The 25,619-nt window shown below is 39.7% G+C and overlaps 3 protein-coding genes across 3 annotated transcripts in view; 1 reads left to right on the forward strand and 2 right to left on the reverse strand.

Moving 5' to 3' along the window:
- Window positions 1–5,846, forward strand: part of LOC126394053 (corticotropin-releasing factor-binding protein-like) — a 93,944-nt gene extending 88,098 nt beyond the window's left edge. The window contains exons 7-9 of the mRNA XM_050050631.1: window positions 696–850; window positions 4,406–4,526; window positions 5,269–5,846. Coding sequence (XP_049906588.1) covers window positions 696–850; window positions 4,406–4,526; window positions 5,269–5,423 — 431 coding nt within the window. The 3' untranslated portion in view covers window positions 5,424–5,846. The remainder of the gene's footprint in view (window positions 1–695; window positions 851–4,405; window positions 4,527–5,268) is intronic.
- A 7,693-nt stretch (window positions 5,847–13,539) lies between these two features.
- On the reverse strand, window positions 13,540–14,105 carry LOC126395040 (CD59 glycoprotein-like). The gene is made up of 3 exons (XM_050052242.1): window positions 14,057–14,105; window positions 13,852–13,953; window positions 13,540–13,709 (listed from the first exon to the last, which is right to left on the reverse strand). Exons 1-3 carry the CDS (start codon window positions 14,103–14,105, stop codon window positions 13,540–13,542), a joined length of 321 nt encoding a protein of 106 aa, XP_049908199.1.
- A 3,127-nt stretch (window positions 14,106–17,232) lies between these two features.
- Window positions 17,233–23,745, reverse strand: LOC126394250 (creatine kinase U-type, mitochondrial-like). Its single transcript, XM_050050958.1, has 9 exons — window positions 23,582–23,745; window positions 22,259–22,457; window positions 22,082–22,177; window positions 21,760–21,981; window positions 21,552–21,637; window positions 19,840–19,963; window positions 19,579–19,713; window positions 19,356–19,481; window positions 17,233–17,349 (listed from the first exon to the last, which is right to left on the reverse strand). Exons 1-9 carry the CDS (start codon window positions 23,743–23,745, stop codon window positions 17,233–17,235), a joined length of 1,269 nt encoding a protein of 422 aa, XP_049906915.1.
- Between the last annotated feature and the right edge of the window lie 1,874 nt (window positions 23,746–25,619).

Here is a 25,619-nt window from a genome sequence, read left to right on the forward strand (position 1 = left end):
GGGTAAAACTGGCCATCAAATGACCAATCAAATCTCAGAACATGTCCCTCAACATGTGTGGACCCTTCATGGCCAATGAAAACAAATATTTCACCTGTTTTCGACAGATTTCATTAAAATAACAGCAGATTTTTATTTATATTCATTCTGCTCCCTTGTACGTTATCTTACCTCATCAAAATGGAAAAACCACGCACACACACAACACTTAAAAGTCATTAATCTCGTCTCCAAATCTTGCAGAACAAATAACACTCAATAATATTTATTCAAACATTCTCTCGTCAGCTTTGATTGGCACGGCTCCTTCACCACGAAAATGTCTCTAAATGAACAACATGCCCGCAGGAGTAAACTGTTCCGACTCCTGTTGGTGCCTGTCTAGTCTACCATACTGTTATCAATTCAGATTTCATTATTTTCTTATCTTTGTCATCAGAACTGGAATTGGATTTCCATGCTCAGCCCTAATTGTGTCCCCTCCCCGCAGTCAGCCTTGATCATGTCCAATTTGTGACATGAGGTGTCAGTAATGAGTTTCTCTGGTGACGGGGAACTGTTAATTTGAAACCTCTCCTCCTGTGTGTGTGTGTGTGTGTGTGTGTGTGTGTGTGTGTGTGTGTGCGTGTGTGTGTGTGTGTGTTTGTGCGTGCGCGTGCGTGCGTGCGTGCATGCGTGCGTGTGTGTGTGTAAAGCCTGTAACATCATGTCTCAGAGTCCAGAGGGCAGCTTCACCATGGTGATGCCACACCAGCGCAGGAACTGCAGCTTCTCCATCATCTACCCTGTGGAGATCCGACTGACAGATCTCAGCCTGGAGCAGGCCAAAAGCAATGAGCTCAGCCCGCAGGTGAGACACGGAGACAGACAGACAAACAACTGCTTTTTCTAACTTTGGAATTCTTCTTTAAATGACTCAGATAAGAAGACGTCTCTCTGTGTATCAGTCATATTAATCACATGCACATTTGTTATCACAGCTTGACATAATCTTTTTTCCATTTAGTAAAGTTAACCATTAAGCTCCATCAGCCTCTGGTCACAACCAACTCCATTCACCTGGATATGAACCCAAATCAATCAATTTCCCCTAATTAGAGAAACAGTCGACCAATCAGAACTTCATAGGTGTGATTAGAAGTAGGATGTCATCTTCCTACATACTGTATCTACTCACTTAACTACTGTATATTCATAAAAATAGCAAGAGACTAAAGTGAAAGAAAATTCAGTCTCATTATCAGGCTACTAAACAAAAAATTTTATAACTTATGTGAGCATTTTGCAGGGGGAAATATTTACATATAGTGACCCTAACACATTTAACTTATTGTATTTATTGCAGTAAAATTGGTCTATAGTTTCCTAATCTTAAAGGAATAGTTAAATAGTTTAATATTTTTCAGGAGACGTTAGCATAGTTTAGCTCAAAGGCTGAAAACTGCTCGTCTGGGTCTGTCAAATGTTACTAATCCCCCCTATCAGTACCTTTAATATCTCATTTGTTAAATTCAAACAAATACATAAGTGTAAAAATGATAGTATCAGTATCTGTATTGTTGGACTGTTTCTAGTACTGTATTTATGCTAAGCTAAGATAACCATCTTCTGGCTCCAGCAGCATATATATATATATATATATCTATAAAATAAATGTTACCTTACAGACACAAGAACTGCATCAATGTTCATGTCAACTCTTGGCAAGAAAGCAAATACACATATTTCCAATCATATCAAAAGGTTCCTTACTCATTTGTTTTATTTAACCTATTTAGACCTTATTCATATTGTATTAACCATATATATAGATATGAAAATAGAAAATGATCCATGGTTTTGCGGAGTTGTCCAAACTCAATGTTCTGTTTGGCAAATCAGTGCTGCACTGGTGCTGTGAGTGATTCTGTTGTCAGATATTATCCTGCTCTAACAGGTGCAACAAAGTCTAATTACACTTCCATGGCAAAAGGTCTAATTAGGCAAATTGAAAACACCTGTGTGGAGGCGCAATGGCTTCATAAAGGCTTCAATCAGCTGTTGTCATCAGCAAATGGGAGGATGAAATGTTTGTTAACCCTTTATGCTGAATGTTCAATCAAGTTGAACTCTGGTGTAAATTGTAATGAAACAGTTTAAATTGTAGTAAAGAACGTTTGAGTCAAAACATTTTTAAAGCGACTATAATCAATAATGACAATATGACAGGTTTCACTTGTGTGAACTTGTTTTCAATCTGCAGCTCCCGTCTCTGCTTTAGGAAGCTTTATAGTGGCTTTTAGCTCATTGTTCATCAGTAAATATTCACTTTAAGGAACACCGCACCCACAAAATGACCATTTTTATAACATTTACTCATGCTGTGTTACCTTGAGTTTGTGAAGAAAACTTTGTTTTTCTTGCGTGCTTCAGTCGTATTCTCAGTACCTCCCAAACACACACATATTTGTCAAAAACTTGATATTTAAAAACTGAAAGGAGAGTGAAACTTCAGACTACAACACTAATGTTTTGGCACAAATGCTTGTATTTGGAAAGTACTGCGTGTACGGCTGGATGAACAAGACTTGAATTATACTGCAAGAGTTCTGTGAGAGTTTGGAAGCAGATGTTTTGTTATAGTTCAGCTGTTGCTAAACCTGGTCCCCAATAAATCAATATGTTCGCCATTTTTCAACGAGGCATGCAAGAAACACAAAGCTCTCTTCATGAATTCAAGGTATCACGGCCGACTAACTGATTTACAAAAGGTTATTTTGTAGGTGAAGTATTCCTTTAATGGTTCATAAACTTTCAGTAATGAACACCACATGACATCAGAATCCCTCAAACAAGAGAAGGGCAGAAATTATGTAAAACATGTTGATTAAAAACCTGGACAGAAGAGAACAACTCCTGCAGCTAGTCTGACTGTTGACATTATGATAAACTGCAAGCGCTGCATTTGTTGGGCCAAATACAACAACCTGACACTTCTACTGAAATGTTGTAAATTTTTCAGTTTCTGAGATGATTTGTATGAACTGTTTTACAGGCACAGCTGCATGTAATCTTATTTTATGTAAAAGTATGCTTTGAAAGAAAATATGATGGACCAAGGTACCCTTTAGCTTTAGAGTATATAGCAACAGAATATCAGATTACTGCCTACGTGATAGTTAGATAGAACCATCTGTTAGCAGTGTTTATAGTAACTGCTTTAATGCAATGGTTTCCCAACTTTCTTTCAATAATGTTCCCCCTTTAAAATGTTTTTTTCAGCCAAGTAGCCCCTGACCTGTGTGGGAAAAAAGGCCTATATTATGCCATCAGTGTAACTAAAAAACACTGACACCTTTTAAAATGTTTAGAATCTGTCAATAAATTCATGGCAGACCATTTTTTTTGTCACCAAGCAATAACACTAGTTGTTGAACTAAACTGCATCTTTTTGATAAGCTGCACTTACAGTTTAGTGATTTATTTATTTTAGGTATCATGCATGACTGATATTCCTTAATTTAACATTTTAAAAAATCTCACATACTCCTCTGCAGTACTCCAAAGTACCCCTAGGGGTACGGAAACCCCCTTTGAGAGACACTGCTCTGACATCCTGAGACCTGAAATTTTGTTTGGTGTGCATTTTCAATTTTTCCTAGCTATCTAAGATTAGTAGGAACTTATAAGTATAAAAAAAAACCCTAAATGTTGTCAATAATAATAAGCCCTAATGTCCTCAAAGGAACGCTAATAAAGTCCCAATGTCTGCAAATGATGTACTTTCTAATGAAGAGTGTCTTAACTTGTTACTGTTGCTAAAATTGGTCACATTTGTTGACCTTTCAAACTACAAACATTATTAATCATAAATTAAACAAGTTTCGACCATAAAATGTGATCAGGTTTTGGACCTTGTCCACTTTTGTGTCAGGATCAGCTGCAGCCTGGCTTGGCAGAGATGGCTGCCATCTTGTTTTTACATGGATTAGTGTATTGTGGTCTTACTACCACTAGATGGCCCAAAAAAGTGTCCACGAACAAGGACGAGAGATCTAATTCAAGCAGAAAGATGTATAATGTCTGTATAAGGTCAAGTAAACCGACAATTAACCGACAACATGCAGACAAACTGGGATTTAAAGAAGATGCCCTGCTGAATTTTCTTCTAACAAAACATGATTATCTATATTTTCAGGACAGATATTTCTCACCAACACAGATGAAACTTTCTTCAACATTACTAGTGACTACTTTAACTACTAGCAATGTGCCAGTAGACACAAGATACAAAGCCGTTCATCAACACAGTGCTCCATAGCGCCACTAGTGGTAAAAAAAAAAAACAGAACTTATGTTTCCTGCTAGCTTTAGCTGCACTTCAGCACGGAATCTAATGTTTTTTGTTTGTTTGTTTATGTAACAGAGGCAGGTATGGACAGGCTGTTCGGGGTCTGGTGACTATGTGGAGCTGCTCGGGGGAAATGGGGTGGACACCTCGATGATGTTCCCTGTAGCTGACCTCTGTTTCTCCCTCAGTGGGCTCGGTGAGTCTGAACCCCTCCGGTTTCCCTCCAGTGTGAATATGTCATTATCACTGTAACAGCAGGTTTCCGTCAGAAATATGACTCCTTGTAATGGACAATGATATGATTTGCTATGCTATGCCTGCAGATTTTCACTGAAAATTACCCTGATTTTAAACACAGTTTGGCACATTTCATCATACTGGCAAAAACATTTTAACTAATTTCTGGCTGCATATTATCGCACACATTAAAACGCTGTTCACTAGTTTTACAGCAGGGTCCTATGACGAGGTACAATGGTTCTCTCGTGGTGAGGACAGTTCAAAATATGCTTCCAATAATATAATTTCTGACAGATGATACTGCAGATAAGTCCTTCAAAATACAAAAATAAAAGATAATTTCTCATGGTGAAATATTTGCCATGCAGTTATGTATTTTACAACTTGATTTTCACCTTATTTTAATATCAAAAATTGAAAATATCTGGAAAAAAACCAAATGTAATTAAAGATGCACTATCAAGGCTCTTTTATTAAAATGGGAATAAAATATTCCTACATTTTGAATCGCAATATGCAATACTACTGTACAATACTATAATATTTTTATTGACTTATCTCGATTGGTGCAATGCTAAACCCTTCACACACAGAACAAAGACACACACACTCGTCATAATCAGGCTAAGAAGGGCTGGCTGGTGACCAAGAATGTGCTTCAGTGTAAAGGATCTGTTTTTCTCTCTCTGGCCCTTCAGCCCAGATGAAGATTGGTTGTGATAACTCAGTGGTGAGGCTGGTGTCCAGTGGGAACTACATCAACCGTGTTTCCTTCCAGTACCGACTACTGGAACAGCGTGAGCTCCCCAAGACCCGAGAGAATGCTCTGGATAACTTCTGCTCTGTGGAATGAGATCTCACACACACACACACATACACACACACACACTTACAACTACGCACACACACAATCACACAGTCATCCATCTCTTTGTAAATACACCAGTTTGACTAATGCCGTTAATACATATTTTGTATTGTATTGCCAAATCTTTTATTTAGAGACCTAATTTTGTTTCGCTTTGATCGTGGTATATTTATTTGAAGAATTATATTTATTCGTCTCAAATTTATGGAGGATGTTGGATTTAATTATTTTCTTTCTAGTCGTTTGTCAAGAGAATCTGTTATACATTACATTTCTTGGCAGGAGCTTTGATTTCAAACCTTCCTCTGTTGTTCTCAGTTTGTATCAGTTTCAGTATTCTTTGGGAGGTTTTACATCTCTGCTGTCTCCTCTGTTTATATTGCCTTGATGATTTAAAAATAAATATGACTTGCATGATAAAGCACATTTTCAATGTTCTGCTTTTGTGAGTCAGTCTGTTTCTATGAGGCTTCTTCCCTTTTGTTATAGCCTAGGACTGCATGTTCAGTTGGTGTTTGTTTCGTCCATTTTATCACACAACCACAGATCTGAAAATGTGGGATTGTTCTTCAGTGAAACAGCACTGAATACAACATGTGATGTGCTTGTGTGGTACTGGGTATTTTATGTTTATTTATCAGGCAGAAGATTTTTTTTTAACAAAACTGTATAACATTTACATACCAATGATTTGCCTTGAGAAACAACTGTTCTCCACTAGTTTTGATCAGGCAGTTGATAAAGGAGCAGAGATTTTTAAGTCCGTCGGGAGATTCAAATCTTGCTTTTTTAGTCAGGCTAGTGACACCGCCTTGGTCCGGACAAAAATATCTCATCAACTATAGGATTGGCATGACATTTTATAAAGATATCCATGTTCCCTGGAGGAGTGATTTTAATAACTTAAGCGATCCTCTAAACTTTTCCTCTAGCGCAACCAGGAAGTTGAAATTTGTGGTTTTAAGTAAAATATCTCTACAGCTACTGGAAGGATTGCCATGAAATGTGGGACAGACGTTCATGTCCCTGTCAGGGTAAACTGTGATAATTTTGACAGTCCCTTAACTTTTCATCGAACAAAAGCATCGAGTCCACATTCCTAATGGTCCAGTACTTTGGTTTATGCTAAATGCTGCAAACTAATGACATTTGCATCAGCCTCAGGCCCTCAGCTTGCCTGTTTCACTCTGCTTCCATCTTCAGTCTGACATTGCACCCACTTGAGGTGATTTCTGTAGAGGAAGAGGATTTGATTTTCTCTAACCAGGTACTAGAGACCAATGTATCCACCTGACTCAAATGTAATTTTATGTCCACACCGATGCATAGCAATGCCAACATGACTGTTTTGCTAGGCTTTTAAGAGTGAAGAGGATGTTTGAGAAGACATGTCCATTTAGTGCAGCTTCGATAGGAGCCTCTATCTTGTCTATAGCGCTTGCCATTGTTGTAATTACTACTCATTGGTTGTGGTGCACCACTGGACAACAGCATTCGTCCTGTCCCAGATCCTCATTGGCTACTTTAGTCCCACCGTGTGCCTCAGTGGCTGTTTATTATTTTTACCAAGAAACTGCTGTTTCATGTCACAATGCCAGATGAATCGGTCAACTCAATTGCGATGGAGTGGGCAGATTCAAAGGTCTGGACCCAGGCAAGCCCTCAACTGTACTTTGTGCTAATTATTTTAGTAGGCTAACACACAACACCAAGATGGTGAATTTGGTAAGCATTGTACCAATCTCAGAACCCATCGGCTATTGTCTGAAGACAATAAGCCTCTGGGGATTCCAACCGATCCAGTGTAGCTGACGGATATCTGAGCTAAGAATGTTTTTCTGGCGCTGGTCATTTAGGCTAATCTCTGGAAACAGATATTTGCAAATAAGATATTTTAAAGTTAACTCATTATGAGACATAGCCAGTGGGTTCAGAGATTGCAATTCGGCCAATGCATTCAGCATCTCGACACGGACTGTTTACCTGTCATTCAAACGTTATTAGTCAGTACTATTCGTCTACAAACGGAAACCAGAACACTTCCGATACCAAAATCATGTCCCATTGCCTACAGATCTGCACACAAATGCAAAATCTGTTCATAGAAACTAACCTTATGCTTGCTGAACAGTAGTTAGCATTTTCATTGTGAACATGTTAGCGAGCTTATTTAGCTCAAAGCACGACTATGCCAAACAACAGCCTCACAGAGCCGCTAGCGTGGCTGTGGACAATTTTAGTCTTAAACACTGTGTGGTATGATAAAATGTCATCCCGGACGTTGAGCAGGTGACCTTGACAATGAATAGTTTGCCTCTGTGGCAGATGCTACAATGAGCCGCTTCCTCAGTATCAATATTCATGCATAGACAGATAAACCAAGACTCCGAAAGAATAAAGTGTAATCTTAGGTGATATACTTGCAGTGTAGTCAGAGATGACATCATTGCTATAACCTGCAGGGATACGTGTATAAATATATATACATACATACAATGTAAATATGTATTCCAGTGTATTAAAATATGTCCTTGGCAATCAGTATTAAGCAATGACGCATGCATTTTTCTTCGTTTTTGTAATCCAATCTGTTCCAGAGACCAACTCTGAAATGGCTTTCATAGTGGTTGATCATTGCTCAGAATCATAATTAAAAAGACCTAATACTGAGAGCACAGAATAATACACCACAGTGTCCTGAAACTGTGGAAATACAGGTTTGCTTGTGACCCCTCTCCATCACAGCCCTAATCTCTTACATACTGTACAGCTGTGGATCCTCAGTCTGAATGAATGTGCAGCTCTTAATGGGATTATCCCACAAGGCTCAGTGCTCTTATTCCCCTCGACTTCCTTCTAACTGGCTCGCTTTTGATCTTCTCCTTACGTGGAATTAATCTCAAACCTGCTCAACCGCGATGATTCAATTAAGCAGCGGATGTCTTTTTTTCGCTCGATGTGTTGCAATTTTCAGTCTTCATTAGAGAACGAAACGCACTTTGGGTGCCATCGAAAGAGATAAAGTCTGATTATTTGTTTCTAGCATTGAGCACAGCTGTCTTGAATACTCTGTAATGTATTTATAGTGGCCTGTGATGGTGGACTGGAAATTAGTTTGTCACTCGTAGGGCTAAAAGGGGAGGATGAGATGTGACCCTGTAAGGAAAGAGACATGCTTGCGTTAGTAATAACATTGACGTAACAGAAAGCGAAAATGATGCTTATTTAAAATGTTATTCACACTGGACTGGTTAGGGAATACACCACAGAGAGAAATCTGTTACTGCTATTTAATCATTCTTTATTTCACTTTCTCTTTAACTTTCCTGAGAGCTTTTCTCCATCAGTATATTTTTTCTATTGTAGTTTGTTTGGGACTATTAAAGATATTTTAGATCATAGAGTCAAACCTTTCATTTAGGACTTATACATTAACAAGTTGGCACCTTAAAGGTCAGTCCACCTTAAGAGAGCCTGATTAGGTCTGAATGGGCTCCAGGTGTAGCTCATTCATGCTACTATATATATATACACCATATGCAGATTCTCAGGCTGCAAAAACACTCCTCATTCCTGTGGCGAAGCTGTGTCCTGTGTTTCTTTGATTTGTATGTTTTGGTGTTCTGCATGTGACTTCTAAAATGATTGATGTTTCATTGTTGTAGGCCAGATTTTCCCTTGACGGCCAGCACAATCCCTGGGTTTGATGTCTCTCTTAAAGAGGTGAATGCCTGGTCCTGCCTTAAGTGGGAGCTGATTTAACCCTTTTCATGACTGATAAGGTAAAACTCACGACTCTCCTTTAATATTTCGGACACTCTCCTTTAATTTTTTTTGGTAAATTGTATTTTTGTCTTGTTTTCTTGCAGTACTACCACTGTTTTGCCGAGGGGTTATATTTTTTAATATACTTGATAGTTTGTAAAAGGTTATATTAACAGTATAGGAAACAGTAGAAGACCCTGGTATGAATGTAGTGGAGTAAAAGTCCAGTATTTGTTATCTATGAATTGTAAACCTTTTGTGCATTTGTACTTTTTTGAGAAATTAAAAAAAACAAACAATAGTTTTAATTGTAGGCTACTTAAACTTAAGTATTTTTTTCCATCTCTAGTTATAAAAAAGTCATATTAAACAGAACTGTTAGCATTATTTTACCTCAGCATAGTTAAAAAACAAACAAACAAACAAACAAAACAAAGCGGTAGCTGATTTAATGCACCACCCTACCAGCATGCTACGTGACCCAAATCAAATACACCCAGGATGTTGCATCACCAACAGGTGCACACTGGTTCTGGTTAACATGCTTAATGCTAACATAATCATGGTGGATCCTCCAGCGGTGACCTCTGTGCTCACTGAGGCACTTTTACCTTCAGTGTGTGAGCACCTTTCTGCTACTATTGTTTATCTCTGATGTGACTGAAGAGCTTCGTTCAGCTCAAATGTTGGAAAACTTGATGACCGCAGTGAGACTTCTGCTTTAGGGAATGGGCAAGCAGTGAAACTGAACAAGGAGTATCTTGTAGAGGACTTTGTGGTGTGCAAGACTCACAGAACGTTTTGACAGGTGAGCACAACATCACACTCATTTTTGTTTCTCTCCGCAGAGGAGAACGTCAGTAATTTTTGTTTCTCTCCGCAGAGGAGAACGTCAGTAATGGGCAGAGATGGGGACTCGAGTCATTGTGACTTGGACTCGAGTTGTCTCGAGTTGCTGTTTTGATGACTTGTGACTTGACTTGACAAAAAATAAAAGACTTGAGACTTGACTTGGACTTGGAAGCTAAAGACTCGGGACTTGACTTGAGACATGATGACTTGAATGACTTGAGTGTTATTCACATCATGTTTTCAGTTTGAATATAAAATTAAATTAATTTAAAAAAGGAGCGCAGGCTGAGAATGGCGTTGTCATGATTGGATCACTACCCTGTCAATCAGTCATGCCCTCTCTACGTACCATACGTGTTCATTGGAAAAACACGCCCTCTTATATCAGATAGGCATCAACATGTCAGCGGGAGGGGTACCGAGAGTCATCGGTTTGGTGGAACTTGTTTTTTAATTTGTTTGCTAACATTAACCCCAAAAAACGTGAGCGAACATTCCGACCGGTTCATCACAAGACCGGCTGTACGTTTTATGAACGAGCAACACAGGGTTAAATGAGCTAAATGGATGATTTTGGCCGCTGCCTTGGGTAGTGTGTGTATGCGCGTGTGTGTGTGTGTGCGCGCACGCATGGGGGTCGTCCCTGCAAAGTAAACATTGCANTTGACTTGCCCAAGAAAAAATGACTTGGGACTTACTTGAGACTTGAAGGTTAAGACTTGAGACTTACTTGAGACTTGCACATGTGTGACTTGCTCCCATCTCTGCTAATGGGAGGCAATATGTTGTTTGCACGTGTGCACTACATGTTGTGCAGTCACTGCGCTAGTCTTTCTAATGTGTTTTTGTGGCTGCAGCCTTGGTGGCGTTTATATTGTTTATACATCTCTGTGTTGTCTTCTTTAGTGTTTTAGTCTACTGTTGATACTACAACAAGTGTTGGGTTAATTAGCTAACTTTATGTGGCTTAATAATGATTTTTGCGCTCGCCGCTGTGTCCAGTCGTTATTGTCAGTCATTTTTGCTTAAATGTCTCTCTTCTGGTCAGTTCTTGTGACGTCAGACTGAGGAAGGCGGTTAATTAATAATAAGGAATGTACTGTTTGTGTGGACGTAGCCTGGGCATCTGTGTTGTGATATGTAATGTGAAAAAGAAAACACTCCATCCATACATAAGGTCATCTACAGCATCTGCAGTTTGCAAACATACATACAATAGCAGTAGATCAAATTTAATTTTCTGTGGTAAGCAAGAAAAACATGATCTCAAAATTAAAGTGCAAGAGCAGCCAGAACAATCAGCCATCTATACACTTTTACCGGACAACTCAGCTTATGTTGGAAGCTGGAACGGGACTGGCAGCAAATAAACTCCCACTGATATGTCAATATTAACATTTTACATGCCGGATGGAAGGAGAGTTACTTTAGAGCAAGACAAATAGTGGTCGTAAGCGTTTACATCCTTAAATGAGCATCCATTGGTGAAAACACACTCACTTATCTATTGCTCAACATATTAGCTACCAGTTTATATATATGACCTCGGCTCTGTGGCTCTCTGTGCCTCTTTAAAGAGCATTAAATCAATCTACTTCACAAGTTAACATCAGCAACTGACCCCAGAGCAAACATATCACAACAAATTACATACGGTACAGTGTTCACACACTGCGTATATGTGATTTACTACAATGTATCAGAGAGTGGGAATTCTCAGCTGTTATATGTGAACCATGACAATAATAAACAATTTGTCACGTTCATTAGTTTCATACTGTTAGTTAATTGACAACATGACTCATAAAGTTAAATTTACAGTATCTGAGTGTGGAGATCCCAATGCGCCATCATTCTTTTTTGCATTTATGTGACTCATAGAAAAGACAGACAGACTTAATTAGCAGTAAAGACTAACTAGAGGTATGTGAGAGTTCATTCGAAAATGTGATGTTAAAATCAGGTTTTTATGCAGGGTTACAGATAGGTTTTCCCAATAATGTAACTTTAACTTCCTGTTATCAATGACGTGAAGCAATATTAACTACAAACATCAGAGGACGACTTGCTCGAGTGCTGTGAACTGTGATGAATACAGTTTACACACAGCCATAGAGGAGTTATTCTCCGAAACTGGAGTGATTGCACAATGGTTAAACCCCAGTTGTTTTGTTTTGCCTTTTATTTTGCAGACCGCAGTAACCTCAAGAGTGACTGAACAAAGGAGTGTAAGTTTATTTATATGCAGTCACTGTGTAATAAACCACTTTGAGCTGATAATCAGCTGGGTGTGGTTTTGATCTGCTCTTTCAGAAGTGCGCACCGGGTCAGTTGGTGATTTCTCGGCTATGACTTCACTTTAAAAAATGTCCATTAATTACATAATTGCAATGTAATTACCCCAGTAAATCAAACTGGGTTGCTGGTCTGCAGCTTTTAATGTAGCATTTTGTTATTCTACATCAGTCATAGCTGTTATTTTGTACTCAACTTCATTGTGAGTTTCCAAACCAACTGAATGCCAAAGTTTGTACCTGACCCTAACACCATATAGGCTCCTTACATTAAAATACAGCTTCCATATTAACATACCAGTAATGGAAGAGGAAGATCAATCAGAACAAGCTCTTAACGAATTCTGTAATAACATATTCTATGTAACAAATTGCCATATTTTTATATGTTGTATGTTTAGATTATCTGAACCGATATTAGATATAGTCTAAAATGAGGAAACCGATGCACCCAAATATTTGTGTGCTTGGTTGGTTGCAAGATGTAGATTCCATTTACAGATAATCTCACCATTTTCAAGAGTTTGTGTGCCACTTTTTGATTTCTCCTGTACTGCCCTCTACTGCCTGTTTCAGTAACTACACACATGACGTTGCATGGTATACTCACCAATTGAAGCACCAAGCAAGTTCTTCTTTCCTCTAATATATAGCTTACATAAATAAGATAGCTACAGTTTTCCTGTATGAACATAATTTTGCATTGTTGGTTATTTTTGTGGGGTTTTTAGATTCTTTTAAAAGGAGGTCACAGAGTCATACTTCTGGCAGTATATGGAATGTGAAGGGAAAAAGGTGTGGCAAAGCTGTTGTTCAAATATGAGCAAATATTGGCTAATTGTCAGGAGTATTTTTATTTTGTGACACCAGTTCACTCTCATTACATTTTGTTTTATATATACAAATATTTTCAGAATATAAAGTGTCTCTTAAACATGTACAAAATACGATGAAATGGCACAGCACAGATAACCATCAGAATAATTAAAGAGTGCAAAAAGCAAATTCTTCTTAATTGTCCAAAAGGATTTTAGATTTCAGTCTACCCTCAAGGGTTCGAAATATCTTTCAGAGATCACCATTGCCTCAAAATTTCTTCAATTACCAGGATTTTTCCTCCTCGTTTAAACACTCCAGGCACCACAGCAGATTTTTACAGCATTAAAATGGAAAACCGAGGACGTTAAGCCTCAAATGAAGAGTGTAATGATGGCCAAGGGTGCTAGAAGTAGAGGGACAAAGACTCCAGCGTGTTTTGCTCCATTACACAAGTCTTCAGCACAGCATCTGACACCCACAGAATACACGTTATTGCAAACATCACTTCTCATGCATTCTTTGGTGATCATATTTTCGGCACCTGCAACAAAGAGAGACAGGAAAAGTTCCATTTAATAAGTTAAAATATGTGATGAGAGACACAGGATCAAAGCTCAGACTACGCAGATCATATTATACAGAGGACGAAATATCAAAGCCACGTGTTTGTCAATTCAGCTTACCAATGGTGGTGGCACAGCGGTCGTAATGTGTAGGACAGTTCCATATCTGAGTGCAGGTGCCGGGGTTTGCACTCCAGCAGGTGAAACATTTTAAGCCACACACTGCAGGCAAAGGAAAAGGCAAAAATGTTCACAATCATTGATAAAAATGAGCTCAATTTCTGCATGAACTTCTGTGCAGATTGTTTATCTTTAGTGCCCTTACCTGCTGACAGCAGTGTTAAAATGAACGCCAAAAACACACAAAGCTTCATTTTGCGTCTTTGATAAAGTAGGAAAGTGCAGAGAATTGAAAACTTGTCAAGACGTCTGATGTCAAATGAACATTATCCACTTCCTTGTTGGTTTTATAGCCTACCACACTGGCTAAATACCAATAATTAATTGTTTGGGCAGTTCACGTAAGGGGAGTGTCCACCAGCCATCCTCATCATCATTTATTTTTCACAGTCACACCAATTCATCATTAATTCATTTTTTCAAAGGAATTCCAGAGTCAATAAGAGTTTACGAAACTTGAGTTGAAACTCATATGTGAACTGTGTTTCTGTAAAGCATTCATCAAAACCACTTGAGCTGTCGGTGGTGTGGGTGAGACTGAAGCTGCCACACCTGGAGATGTCAATGTGTAACTAATCAGTGTTTATACAGCCAGAATGACTTTGGAAGAATATTAATATCATCGCTATAAAAAAGGCCTCTCTAGGCCTCTTGAAAGTACTATATACGCTGATGATACACTTTAAAGAGACAGTTAAGGGTCACGTACCTGTAGTGCTGTTTATCAGTCTAGGTCGTTGCAGTGTGAGTTGTAGATTGTTGGAGATATCGGCCATAGGAGCCTGGTCTCACTCCAAAGTCGAAATCTGGCGCTTGGGCAGTGACTTGCAGCGTCAGAAACCAATGAAAAAAGGCATCCTTTAAAGTCAGCATGACATGCATCAGGTTGCACTTATAGTTTGACGGCGCATGGCAGCATCAGGGGGGGCGGGATGAAAGTTAAGGTGGTGAAAGTGGGGCTGGGGTGGTGGATGGGTCCAACAAACAGACTTTCACCCAAGACAGTGGTGTTCCCGTCCTGTAAGATTCTAAAGCGAAAGCCTGCTTTTTTCCCCTAAACCTAACCATGTGATTTTGTTGCCTAAACCCAACCAGGTGTTTTTGTTGTTGTTGTGTTTTGAAAGAAGACAATGCATGTAACAGGCAGAACTTGACATGGTGTCCCAAAACGTCAACAACCAACGCACCCAGGGTACCTTTCACGTCCTATCTGGATGTGGAAAGTCCATGACCAAACGTAGATATTTGACAAGGACATTGTGAGAATGTGTTGGCCATGGAGATGTCTGCATCTACTCATAGACGGGAGTTTCGTGCTCGTGATGGCTTAAGATGGAAACATTAATGGCATCGTCCTCAGCTGAGTTGTAATGTTAGCTAGCGTGGTGCTAGGTGAGCTAGCAGAAGATGCACGCTGCAGGGTGATACTGTTGGCAGGTGTAGTTTGGTAGAAATGAAATAGTTCCTACATGAAACTGCTCACAACAAGGTCTGTGGATTATCTTAAGTAACCAGATCATAAATCCTGGAAAGAGACATCGCTGTTGAGTTTTTCTAATGTACTTTTTGGCACTTTAAGCACCACAAGCTGAGTGCCATCTAGTTCTATAATAGTCGAGAGAAGGCAGACATCTCCAACACTCAGCAACTCACACCAGAACAATGCAGACTGATAAATAGGTAAGAGGACAAATATGCATTTTTTTCATACTGGGGTTAAATGTCCCTTTAGGTGGTTGAAAACCCCAGTTAAACATTACTATTGGTTCTGTGTGAGGAGCAATCTAATGATTCACTGTCCCTGCACAGGAAATCCAATTTCAGCATCCATCAGATAAATCCTAGCCTCATTTAGGTTGTAATAATTACAGCATTAATTCTTGACTAACACACACTCATACACACACAGTTTCTGAGCTGTTCAGCGTAGATCTCTAATAGCATTAATAGATCTACGTCATTAATCTGCTGCCAGAAAAGGAAGAGCAGCACCATTCACCCAAATAATTAAAGCACTAATTTCTCATGGCAGGATGCCTTTATTTATAAAGTATAATCCCCACTTCTTGCCTAAGCATGTAAATAAGATAAAAGTGGCAGTGTTATACTGCAGTGTCGAGCAGGCAGCCACCTCTGTTTGGTCTGTCTGCTGTCTGCAGTAATAAGCTTGGCCTTTCACCCATGGATTAAAGGCCTTGTATAGGAGGCAGGTGAGTGCTGAATGACAGGTGAACTGTAAGCTCATGTGGAGTAGACCATTCTCTGTGCACTTTTTAGCCCTTTTTAAAGTCCTGATGTTATTTATTTCTTTTTCATCGTAGAATATACACTTACTCGCTTCAGTAACAGTGGCTTAAGTCTTCTTTGTTAGTCAGGACAAGCAGGGGTTGGGCACTTGATTATAGGGTTGCAAATGTCGTGACATTATTGTCCAATATAGCTCTATCTTGTTAAGTCTGGCAGTCGGCCATGACTTAATACCAACATCTCTGTCTGAGAGAGAGGAGGAAGTAGTGAAGCTGTGGGAGGTGTGAGTGTGCACTTGAGTTGTGCTTTCTTTCCTTTCTCTCCTGTGTAGAGTTTGCATGTTCTCCCTGTGTCAGTGTGGGTTTTCTCCGGGTACTCCGGCTTCCTCCCACAGTCCAAAGACATGCAGGTTAATTGATAACTCTAAATTGTCCATGGGTATGAATGTGAGTGTGAATGGTTGTCTGTCTCTATTTGTCAGCCCTGTGATAGTCTGGAGACCTGTCCAGGGTGTACCCTGCCTTTCACCCAATGTCAGCTGGGATAGGCTCCAGCCCCCCCATGACCCCTAACAGGATAAGCTGTTACGGAAAATGAATGAATTGAGTTAAATTTTAATCTGAAAAGTAACTAACAGAAAGTAACTATAGCTGTCAGATAGTCATGGAGTAAACACTACAATGTTTCCTGCTGAAATGTAGTGGAGTAAAGGTACAAAGCATAAACTAGAAATGAGTACAAGTACCTCAAAGTTATAATAAATACTCCACTTGTGTAACTGTACTGTACTGTGTACTTAGTTACTTTCCTCCTCTGTTGACAAGCTTAGTTCTTTCTGATGTTTTAGGTTTTGGGTAATGTTTTGCTTTCCACCACAGAGGCTGTGACATCACCAACATACAACTCGGTTCATCAGAGGAGTTTATTGTGTTTAGAATTTGTGTACATGTAATTTATTGTGCATGTAAGTCAGTACAGCGCTATACATGCCACAAATATCTTGTAAGACCAACAGTTTAACGACCAGCGGTTGGAGCGCCTGCTCTACTCCAGGATTCCCAGCAGAGGTGACGTTCACTTCCTGAACGCAGCGATGGGGGAGGGGATCTTGATGTCCTGCCCCCTCTCCAGCCTCTTCTCACATTCAATTAGGTAGTTTATGCCGTCAATCAGTAATTGTACCAGCTCGACCTGTGGACGCATGTTAACTAGTGTCAAAAATCTCATCATCAGTGTGTTCAGGTTACATTTGAAATAATATCCATGCAGATAATTTACTGCAGTATGATCCTGATATTTAGCTAACACAATTGTTCTTCAAGATGTGTCACTGAGGCTGAAGAGTCTGCAGGATTTATTTTAATGTTATAAGAATTATTTAAGCAAACAACTGAAATCAGCTGGTTTTGTTGGAATACAGTGAGTATACTTTTAATCCCAGAAAGTAACTTTTTAGCTACAATTAGCCTAACTTCACTACTTTTGCAGTTAGCAGTGTGCGTATACTTCTGTTTTGTCTTTTTGGACGTCAAAAGTGGACAGTTGTTAAACCATTCACAGTGTGCAGTTAGAAAAGAAAAATGAAAGTAATTGATTTTACTGACTTTGCATTTTATATTTTACATTTTTTTCCCCCCCATTCCATTGCAAAATTTAGTTTAATCGTGTTCTTTAATATTTTAAAGGTGCTGTATGTAACTCTGGAGAAAGATAGTTGATTGTTGAGTCTCATTCCCAGGTCATAAAATACTGACACTTTGGGTTGGTGGTTCAGTCCTACAGCCATATAGAATAATGAACGTAGGCATGGTAACTCTTTTGGACCTCCATTTTGAAGCCTCGAATTTGACATTCTGGCCGTCTCCATCTTGGATTTTCAGAGCCAGAAGTCACTTCTGAGAAGTGACCATATGTGGACAAGAGGACGGATATATCCCTTTATCTAGCTGCTAGCTTGGTTAGCTGGGTGCGTTTACAAGTATGGTTGGTTGTGATAATGCTAATGCTAATTTTTAGTTGCAAAAAACAGGCTTAAAACAATTAATACAAAATGTTCTTAACATAGAAATTGAATTTCTGATTCCTGAGAGGGTATTTTAGGACAACCAAATTCCCAAAGGGACTTTTTTAAGACCTAAACTTTCACGAACTGAAAATGCACAGAATAAAACTACAGTTAAGCCTACAGTGTGAATCTGAGGTTACACCCCAGTGACGTTACCTAACCAACTGTGGTAGTGACTGGTCAACGGATGGCACCCACCTGTCACTAAAAGCAGCCACACCCTTCACTATGCATATCTCTAAGCCTAGATAAAATATAAACAGATGAGATGGATAAAAATTGATGCCTCTGGAGTTGTCACATAGAGACAAAAACCTTTGGGGACTGACTTGCTTTTGGAGCCAGCCCCAAGTGGCCATTTGAGGAACTCCATTTTTTGGCACTTGCATTGGCTTCATTTTTTAGTCCTGGAGGTTGACACAAGGGTTGAACTGCCAACCCAAAGCATCAGTCTTTGGCAACCTGGTAATCAATTATCTTCCTCCAGAGTTACATCCAGCACCTTTAAAGAGTTTTACAAAATGCTTCTACTTACTGTCAGTAAATATGATTAGTTGAACCTGACTACTTCTAGAATAGCACTCTTTCCTTTGCATGGCAGGTAGTTGAGAACCAGTAGCCATGTCTGTTTAGAAGCTGTCTTTTGGTTTAAGTTCTCTGTGACTCTCAGCTGTGTGTTGTCCACTACCTGGCATACATGATGCCCGTATCATCCCCCCTCCTCTCCATAGCCTGCTGGCTTCTGGAAGCATTGGCAAATTCAGCTAACACTAGGGGACCTAAGCTCCCTGAGTTTAGGACTTCTTCTGATTGGCAGACTCTAACCACACCATAACCCTGACCTTAACTATCTATGACCTTTAACAGCCTTTGATTGGTAGCGCCTGTTGGAGGCCATCACCACAGCCTGTGAGGAAGTGCAGCAGGAAAGGCTCAGCTAAGGAGACAGAGGTCTTTTAACCTCAGCTGGCACATCCCTGCCTGGATTACAGATTAAAGAACAGCAGTGGGTCCACTTATTCACAGCACACACCTGTTGGGATGTCTGCTGTCCTCTGTCTGACTGTCTCTCTTTGCCTGCTGCTCATTTCTACTCTTACTTCAGCTGCTGCCTTCCTCTTCAAGTGTTTACCTCTGACTTGCCCAGACGGTCGAGGTTGGAGATGTCGAAGGTGTCTCCAGTAGCAGCCGTGTCGACGCCTCCTGTGCCTCTCTTCTGTAGCCTCAGGTTATCCAGGATCTTTTTGAAGCGAGGGTCCTGGATCATGAACAAATAAAATCATTTTTTAGACATGAACCTTAAGTGGGAGGGAATATGTGTAGTTTAGGCTGAACCAAGTGTTCAGCTGCATTACCCTGCTGAGGATGGGCAGGCGAATATGCACACCAGCCCTGAGCCCGGTGCCGAGGTTAGATGGGCAGGTGAGGATGTAGCCCAGATGCTCATTCCACATGAACTCCCAACCTCTCTCCTGAATTAGCTGCTCCACCTAAAAGTTACAGGAAAAGACTGTATATATTGTTTTTATATTTTAGGTTTATTACAGTCTTGAAGGCAACAATTCTAAAAATCCACACTGAACCGTGGAGGTACAAGAAGAGACAGATGTGCATACCTGTTTAAGACCTCTGCAGAACCTTTCAAACACTCTCTTCATGTTTCCACCTTTCTCCATGGATATGATCCTTGTGTGGTCCTCCTCATTGATCCAGATTAAGAAGTTCTTCTCGTTGTTGTGCCTGAGACAGTCAGGAGGGCAGCATTAAACTTCTATTCAAAGCTGGGTTTTGATGTTGGTACCAATCTGCTGATACAACCAAATCATTCAGCAGAGAAAGTGCCCGCAGTGTCAGGCCAGTCGTGGGCTACAAAGGCACAGGTGAGGATGTGAGGGTCAGAGTAACACTACTTTATCAGAAAGAAAATGATCCTGAAGTTTGAGTTAAGAGGGTAAAGGAAGAAGAGAAGCATGAGAAGAGATATTTTGAATTTGCAGAGGAGAATGAAGCTTTATCGGCACAGAAGAGCTGTTAAAGGCATTAAACAGGAAATGAAATAATCTATTAGTTTGTGTTTGGAGGAGCTGCAAGAGCCATTTTCAAGATACTATCAGTGATGTGCCAAAGCAAGGGTGCTCTAAGTTTTTATGGCCAAGTACCGATTTAGGAAGCCAGCATATGACTAACTTTAGCTAACAGCGGTAGCATTGCTGACAGAATGTAATTTTTTATGAAAACTTTGCGTTTCTTTCATGAATCCATGATAAATGAAGAATCCAAAAACGGTGAACATTCTTGATAAATTCAAGTGAAAGGAGTCCACATTTAACAACATCAAACTATATCAAAACATCCGCTTACAAACTCACACATAACTTGTACGTCTCAATTACCCAGTTGTATGGCCAGTGCTTCCCAAAAACATGCCTTTTCACTAAAACCTCACTTTTCAAATCCATTCCACATAAACATTCTGACACACGGACAATTCGCACACCTGGGCAAGCACAAGCATTTGAACTCTGTTTATGTAATCCATTGAAATCCCACCTCTCAGCTTGTTTATTGGACAGGAAGCAACAGCCGTTGGTGAGCGATAGCAGAGCTCTGGTCATTCAACAATCTGGGAGGCAGGATTTCAGTGGAATACACATATTATACTGCATGAGTTGTGTAAGAGTTTCTAAACAGATGTTTGGATATAGTTTTACTGTTATTAAATGCAGCCCCCATTTGCTTCCATTCATCAAGAATTTTCTCAGTTTTTGGATTCTTCTTTCATCGTGGAGGCGTGGGAGAAAAACAAAGCTTTGTCCAAAAATTCAAATTAACACAGGGTGAGTAAGTGATGTACAAATGATCATTATGAGGATGAAGTATTCCTTTAAGCTCTAACTGTAGGAAAAAACAGCATTTCCATGTATTGTGAAACTAAGAAAAAGCACACTGAACTGAAGTCTGAATCTGTTTATAGTTTTCAGGTGATTTTAAGCTTTGCAAAAATGGCACAGTGTTGCCTACATGATCTGTTTTTACTTTGCTACATAACCATTTGTATCTCGAAAAATTGGCAAAAGTTTTTAAATAAGACACAGCTATATTACTAAAAAGAAATTGTTGGATGAAGGTGGTCACACTTAAGCAGTTAAATTTGTGTTTCTGCTACCGTCTCTCTGAGCTTAAACATTCAGCTGCCCCGAGCACAAAGCAACCACTAGTGATGGCTCTGAGACACATCTCTTAAAGAACAATGTTTCTCGGCACACTAGACAAACTATGCAGTGACTATAGCTAAACTAAAAGACAGCTGAGTTTCTCCTAATCTTACCAGATCCCACGAGCATCAGGCCAATCTCTGGCCATCCCAGCTGCCGTGAGCAGAGGTGACACAGGTTTATCAAACAGGAAGTGCTCCTGATTGGCCAGTGAAGGGACAGAGGAACATTCATGGGAACATTAGATGGCAACGGTTATCAAAAAAAATTCAGAGCCTTGACTATGCGTGTGTGTGGGAGTGTGTGTCACTGGGCACTAACATCAATAAGATGTTGCTGCTCTCTGTCAGACATCTCTCCCAGGCTGTAGTAGCGACCAGCCAGGTCTCCCTTCAGGCCAGACAGAGCTGTCACAACCACACGCTCCACCTCACGGCGCTCAGAGCGCGTGCACGCAGGGGGAAGACTCAGCCCACGGATGCTCCGACCAGTACGGACACGAGATGAGAGCACGTAGCGCTCATCAAACATTCCTGAAGTGATCTGAGGAGGAGAAAGTATAAGGTCACCATATGTGGGAGTGGATGCAGGAAGTGATGGAGGGACAAGGCCATGTGATGCAGAGAAGAAATGTAGGTGTAACCTTGGAAGCATCCAGGTCAGTGGGGTGCTTCATCGTGCGAGGGTCGTAGCCATTGTGTCTGTCCTTGATAACAGGGTCAAAGAGATCAGCAAACACCTGTTGGCAAAAATCAAGCATTTAGTTTCCCCCATTTTAGGACTGAAGACACAAAAACTCGCTGCAAACGTAAACTCCAACCTCATAGCTCTCCTCATCTCCAGCTACCATGCCCACAGTCTTGATGAAGGGGTGTCCTGGGTTGTCCACTCCGGTCTGGATGCACTGGTCAAGGGTCCAGTTGTTGGGGGTTATTTTATCTCTCAGGCGTCCATAGATGGCTGGAGTCAGGGCTGATGACATGCAGTTGTTGTGCTTCCTCAGGTCGGGGAAATCAGAGCTGTAGAACGAAGCCAACTTAGGGTTTGGACAAAGAAGCCTCAGCTCTAGTAAAGCTGTTTTAGTACTCTGTAACCTTTCAAGAGATATATTTTAAGTTTTGGAGAGGTCCTTCAGTAGTATGAATGTCTGTAGTTCTCTAAATACATATAAAAACATGTACTGTTGTACCTTTGGTGTTGTCCATTGATTAATCATGCTGATGTGACTTACAATAAAAACAATGAGAGACAAAGGCATGTTTCTGGTGACAGTCACAGTCTGGTTGAAATTCAGCAGTGAGAAAAACACAAAGTTTCACTTTGCATCGTGCAATTTTCAAAACCTTTTGTTGTTTTGGTTTTTAATCTTGACTCTTCAATAATACTGAGGAAATATATTTTAAAAATCTTGACAATTAAACCTTGTAATGGACCAACCTCCTAGTGTTTTAAATTTTTATTAAAAAGCACTTTTTGCAGTTGATGACTTGAATTTCTTCAACACAAAATGTCTTAGTTTTATAATATAAAACATGAAGGAAGTGTTTGATGATTTTTGTCGTATTGAATACAAGATTATATAATTATCTGTATGATATATGATATGATAAAGATATGATATATCTTTATTCAATATTATGTTACCCCCTTATAATTTTCAGTTGATAATATAAGTTGTCTTTGTGATAAACATATGATATAACACATAATACAATTTATAGTACACAGAACACACATTAGGTGTAACATAAACTAATTTTATAAATCATTAGGAACAATTATTCAATGAATATAACAGATAAAATCCATCTGACTTCTCTAGGACGGAGCTGACGTCATTTAAAACACAAAATAGTACACAAACATGAGAAAAAAAAACTAGAGGTACACATAAAGCAATTTCAAACATGGATCTTCTCTTTTTTATAGTTTCCGATACCTTCTTGACATTTAATTTTTATCAGGCCTGTATTGTATCATGGCTGTATCAAATCCTGAACCTGAAACATTTTGAAGTAAACAGCCTCACTGATATGCATTATCCATTAACCCTTCTTTAAAGGAAACAGTATCATTTGACAAATTGGCTACACGGGTGATATTGACACACCTCACAAACACACACTCACACACACACACGTACCTGGGCGGATAGCACCTCTTCCTCTCAGCACTGGCACCAGCAGAACCAGCAGCACCAGTGTTGTCACTGAGGAGGTATCCAGTTGCCAGTGTGCCAGCTCCCATGCTGGCCAGAATCACAGCCGTGTTACGGCCAGAGATCATGCGGGTGAAAGAGTTCGCCATGGTTACGGGATCCTGGTTATTACCTGGTGAAGGTCAGAGGGCAAAGGTTAAAATTACACTTTCCAGTCTGTTAGCATAGTGTGCTATCTGTTGATCAAATTACACCTTTGAATCCAGTAACATTCTGTAGGAAAGCTCTGTAACTGACTGGATACCAACATGTAAATATCCATGCTGCTTCTGGTAATAGTTGGTTATGGTCTCATTAAGGAGTTTTAAATGTCACTGTTATGTCCTTATGTTTATTTGCTCTACTTTGTAGCACACTGGGCCTGAACTTAACTGCAGCATCCTGTATGTTTCTGATGACATTCAGAGAAAGCTGATAATTGGGAATCAGATTGTTGAAGCAGAGCGCCAGAGAAAAGCAGCTACACAACAATCTGTGGCAGTGTTTGTTGTACAACCTTTAAACATGAATGTGTATTTCATTTCAAGTAAATAAATACACAATTGAAATAGCAGTGGTTTGGGCTTTTGTATTCTAATTACTATTCACAATGCTACAGCACTTGAAATATATTGTGCTTTATGTATTTATTGTTCTGTGGCCACTTTGAAGGAAACACATTAATGTCTTGAAGTGAAGTTTGTTTGTCATACAGTTCAACACTGGTAAATGGTCCTGCACTTGTATAACGCCTATCTAGTCTTCTGACCACTTAAAGCGCTTTTACACTACATGTCACATTCACCCATTTGCACACACATTCACAGACTGGTGTCCGAGGCTACCACACAGGGTGCCGTCTGCTACTCAGCAACCATTCACACGCTCTCACACACCGATGGAGCAACCATCTGAAGCAATTTGGGGATCAGTATCTTGCCCCAGGAAACTTTGATATGCACACTGGAGGAACTGATCTACCTCTGAGCCACAGCCATCCAACATTTATCTTAACTTCCTCCACCCCCCTCTCTCTACCAAAGACTAAGGATTTTTGTCTTTTTGAGGGGGGGATTGGGGATTTTTAGGGGGAGATAGCAGGTCAGCAGAATTTGCCACATAAAGTGGTTACACCGTCTTAGAGCTAAGAGCCTAAAGATTGATTTGAGATGCAGCTCAGCACTGTTAAGTTTTTGTAGTCATAAATAAGTTATAAACATTGTGTTTTAGGTAAGCACTTATTCAGACTTTGGAAGTTTAGAGTGTACATGGGCCTCTGAACATTACGAAAGAAGTATATGACTGCATTTCTTTGCTCAATTATGTCTCATAAGTTGCAGCAATTTTTGAGTTGATACACAAATTTGGTGCTAAATGTAAGTCTTTTTTACTGCCAGAGGATTGATCAAAAACGGACTAAAATCCACTCAAAATACCACCTTAAATCACCAAGACCTTGAGAAACACCATAGAAAAATCCATGCTGTCATTTGGTGTCAAAAACACTTGATATTTGGAGATTTCTGCAAGAACTGCATGTTTCTACCATTGAATGGCACAAGCATTTCTGTTCTAGAAACTGCTGAGAAAATTATTGTCAATATATCTATGAAAGCTATATACTCCTAATGCTCCAGGTCTGTAGTTTGTGGGTGTAAAGTTTCATGAGGCTGTGATTATCCGAGAGATCATAATGGGTCACTCTATACAGTGATGTTCATTTGAAAAATGGTCTCACATAGTATGAATAAAACTGGGCTACTTGAATCCAATAGTCTCAGCTTTCCAGTCATGCCCAGTTTATGCAACTGTACTGCATAATGATAATAATATGATCTTCCCATCTTAAGACACAGAGGCAATTTTACTAGAATACTGCATGGCCTCTTTTCTTGCCTGAATCAAAAATCTATTAATTGACTCCAGACTGTACAGAATTCAGCTGCCAGGCTTTTAACCAGAACCAAGAGATGTGATCACATCA

This window comes from Epinephelus moara, chromosome 8, assembly GCF_006386435.1.
Source record: "Epinephelus moara isolate mb chromosome 8, YSFRI_EMoa_1.0, whole genome shotgun sequence".
Taxonomy (NCBI): Eukaryota; Metazoa; Chordata; class Actinopteri; order Perciformes; family Serranidae; genus Epinephelus; species Epinephelus moara.

What these genes read in the sequence shown, in the direction of transcription:
- LOC126395040 (XM_050052242.1), bottom strand. Translation starts at nt 14,105, where the DNA reads ATGAAGCTTTGTGTGTTTTTGGCGTTCATTTTAACACTGCTGTCAGCA. An exon ending in TTTAACACTGCTGTCAGCAG is followed by an intron (nt 13,954 to 14,056) that starts GTAAGGGCACTA and finishes CTTTGCCTGCAG; the next exon opens with TGTGTGGCTTAAAATGTTTC. An exon ending in CCGCTGTGCCACCACCATTG is followed by an intron (nt 13,710 to 13,851) that starts GTAAGCTGAATT and finishes TCTTTGTTGCAG; the next exon opens with GTGCCGAAAATATGATCACC.
- LOC126394250 (XM_050050958.1), bottom strand. Translation starts at nt 23,745, where the DNA reads ATGGCGAACTCTTTCACCCGCATGATCTCTGGCCGTAACACGGCTGTG. An exon ending in GAGATGAGGAGAGCTATGAG is followed by an intron (nt 22,178 to 22,258) that starts GTTGGAGTTTAC and finishes TTTTGCCAACAG; the next exon opens with GTGTTTGCTGATCTCTTTGA. An exon ending in TCTGCAGAGGTCTTAAACAG is followed by an intron (nt 19,714 to 19,839) that starts GTATGCACATCT and finishes TGTAACTTTTAG; the next exon opens with GTGGAGCAGCTAATTCAGGA.